Genomic DNA, 1460 nt, shown 5'->3' on the forward strand with positions numbered 1-1460 from the left:
ATTTTTGTCGAGAATATATTTCTAACAAAATCTACAAAATTTTTCCTGAATTGAAGAACAAATATTGAAATAGGGGAAATGTACATACAAGAACTTTTAACGATAAGCGCCACCTTAATTTATTTATACTATGTATATATGAATAAACTGATATGTTATAAACGTTGCTACAAAACAAGAAACGTTTTAATTTCTGTGATAAGATACATTATTTAATAAAATTATTTTATTAGAAACTTTGATATGACATAATCGTGACAATACATTTTATTCGGAATTTACAATAACTTGGCTATTAGGACAGACATAAGTTAAGACTTCATAATGTAGATAGTTAACCTCGTGCTCTTGGCTTGGAACCCATAGTCCCTTATACCGAAGGTTATGCTTGAATATTTTTCCCAAAACTGTGGATCCGTCATCAAAAGCTCGTCCAATATACAGTACCTGATCACCTTCACTACCACCAACAACAAGATGAGTGTTTGTAAGCAGGTTTAAATCTTCGCTTCTAATGGATACCCACTTAAAGTTATTTTTATTCTTGCTGCATAGCACCTACAGATATATATTTTACATCTTTACGGTTACATATGATATCAGTAAGAAAGGACACCTTTATGTTCTCGGTAGTTTCCAGTTTTTTACCATGAGCATTTGCTACAGCTTCAGGTTTGTTACGGAAAACAGTAGCTGGTAACAATCCATATTTTTTTATGTACACTTGGGCAACATAAAATGGTGTTCCAGAAGCTGTCATCCCACCTTCGATCGCATCTGGTGGAATCTTGCCTCTAAAATCTCTCCAATAATAGTCTAAAAATGGAAGTATGTACACATTATTAATAAAAAAAAAAAAAACTGTTATCGTACCAGGATCACAAGATGTGTCCACATTGGAAATGTCTTTAAAGCATACTTTTTCTGTACACCATGCTAAATTGATAAGCGTCAAAACAAAGTAGAATGTAAAATCCATAGTTCAAGAAATCAGTCACAGAACTACCTATACAACATTAAATGAAACATCAGTAGGTACTCACGTTTATATATCCTACTTTTATCTAACGCGGGTAAAAAGATTACATTATCAAGAAACTGGTTATTTGCATTTTCCGTTAACTTTAAACTTGTTTATATTTGCTTTAAAATAAATGTAAAATGAAATATATGAATGTTTACACAATATACATATGTAGTGATGTTTACAAGGAATATCTGTAAAAAACTCGGATAGCGATTTGAGGTTATACTTTGTTCTTTTTACCGCTTTCCAGATTAGAACTTTTTTTAAGCTGCTTACTTTTACAAAAATAAATAATTTAAAAATAATGCACGGTAAACTATTAAAGATCTCCTCTGTTTTTACTTACCCATTTTACTAAACCATCTGTCTGCCGTTTGGATTAATTACTGTGAAGTTTTAATTTTTCAAAGAAGCGAGAATTATTCAACTGTAT

General features: G+C 31.0%; 1 protein-coding gene across 1 annotated transcript; it reads right to left on the reverse strand.

Moving 5' to 3' along the window:
• Positions 1-208: 208 nt before the first annotated feature.
• On the reverse strand, positions 209-1002 carry LOC135133026 (uncharacterized). Its single transcript, XM_064061256.1, has 3 exons — positions 874-1002; positions 617-816; positions 209-558 (listed from the first exon to the last, which is right to left on the reverse strand). Exons 1-3 carry the CDS (start codon positions 977-979, stop codon positions 268-270), a joined length of 597 nt encoding a protein of 198 aa, XP_063917326.1. The 5' UTR covers positions 980-1002; the 3' UTR covers positions 209-267.
• Positions 1003-1460: the final 458 nt, after the last annotated feature.

Source organism: Zophobas morio, unplaced genomic scaffold (genome assembly GCF_036711695.1).
Source record: "Zophobas morio isolate AGI-343-1 ecotype UQ-CSIRO unplaced genomic scaffold, CSIRO_AGI_Zmor_V1 ptg000021l, whole genome shotgun sequence".
NCBI lineage: Eukaryota > Metazoa > Arthropoda > Insecta > Coleoptera > Tenebrionidae > Zophobas > Zophobas morio.

What these genes read in the sequence shown, in the direction of transcription:
- LOC135133026 (XM_064061256.1), bottom strand. Translation starts at nt 979, where the DNA reads ATGGATTTTACATTCTACTTTGTTTTGACGCTTATCAATTTAGCATGG. An exon ending in GGACACATCTTGTGATCCTG is followed by an intron (nt 817 to 873) that starts GTACGATAACAG and finishes TTCCATTTTTAG; the next exon opens with ACTATTATTGGAGAGATTTT. An exon ending in AAACTACCGAGAACATAAAG is followed by an intron (nt 559 to 616) that starts GTGTCCTTTCTT and finishes ATATATCTGTAG; the next exon opens with GTGCTATGCAGCAAGAATAA.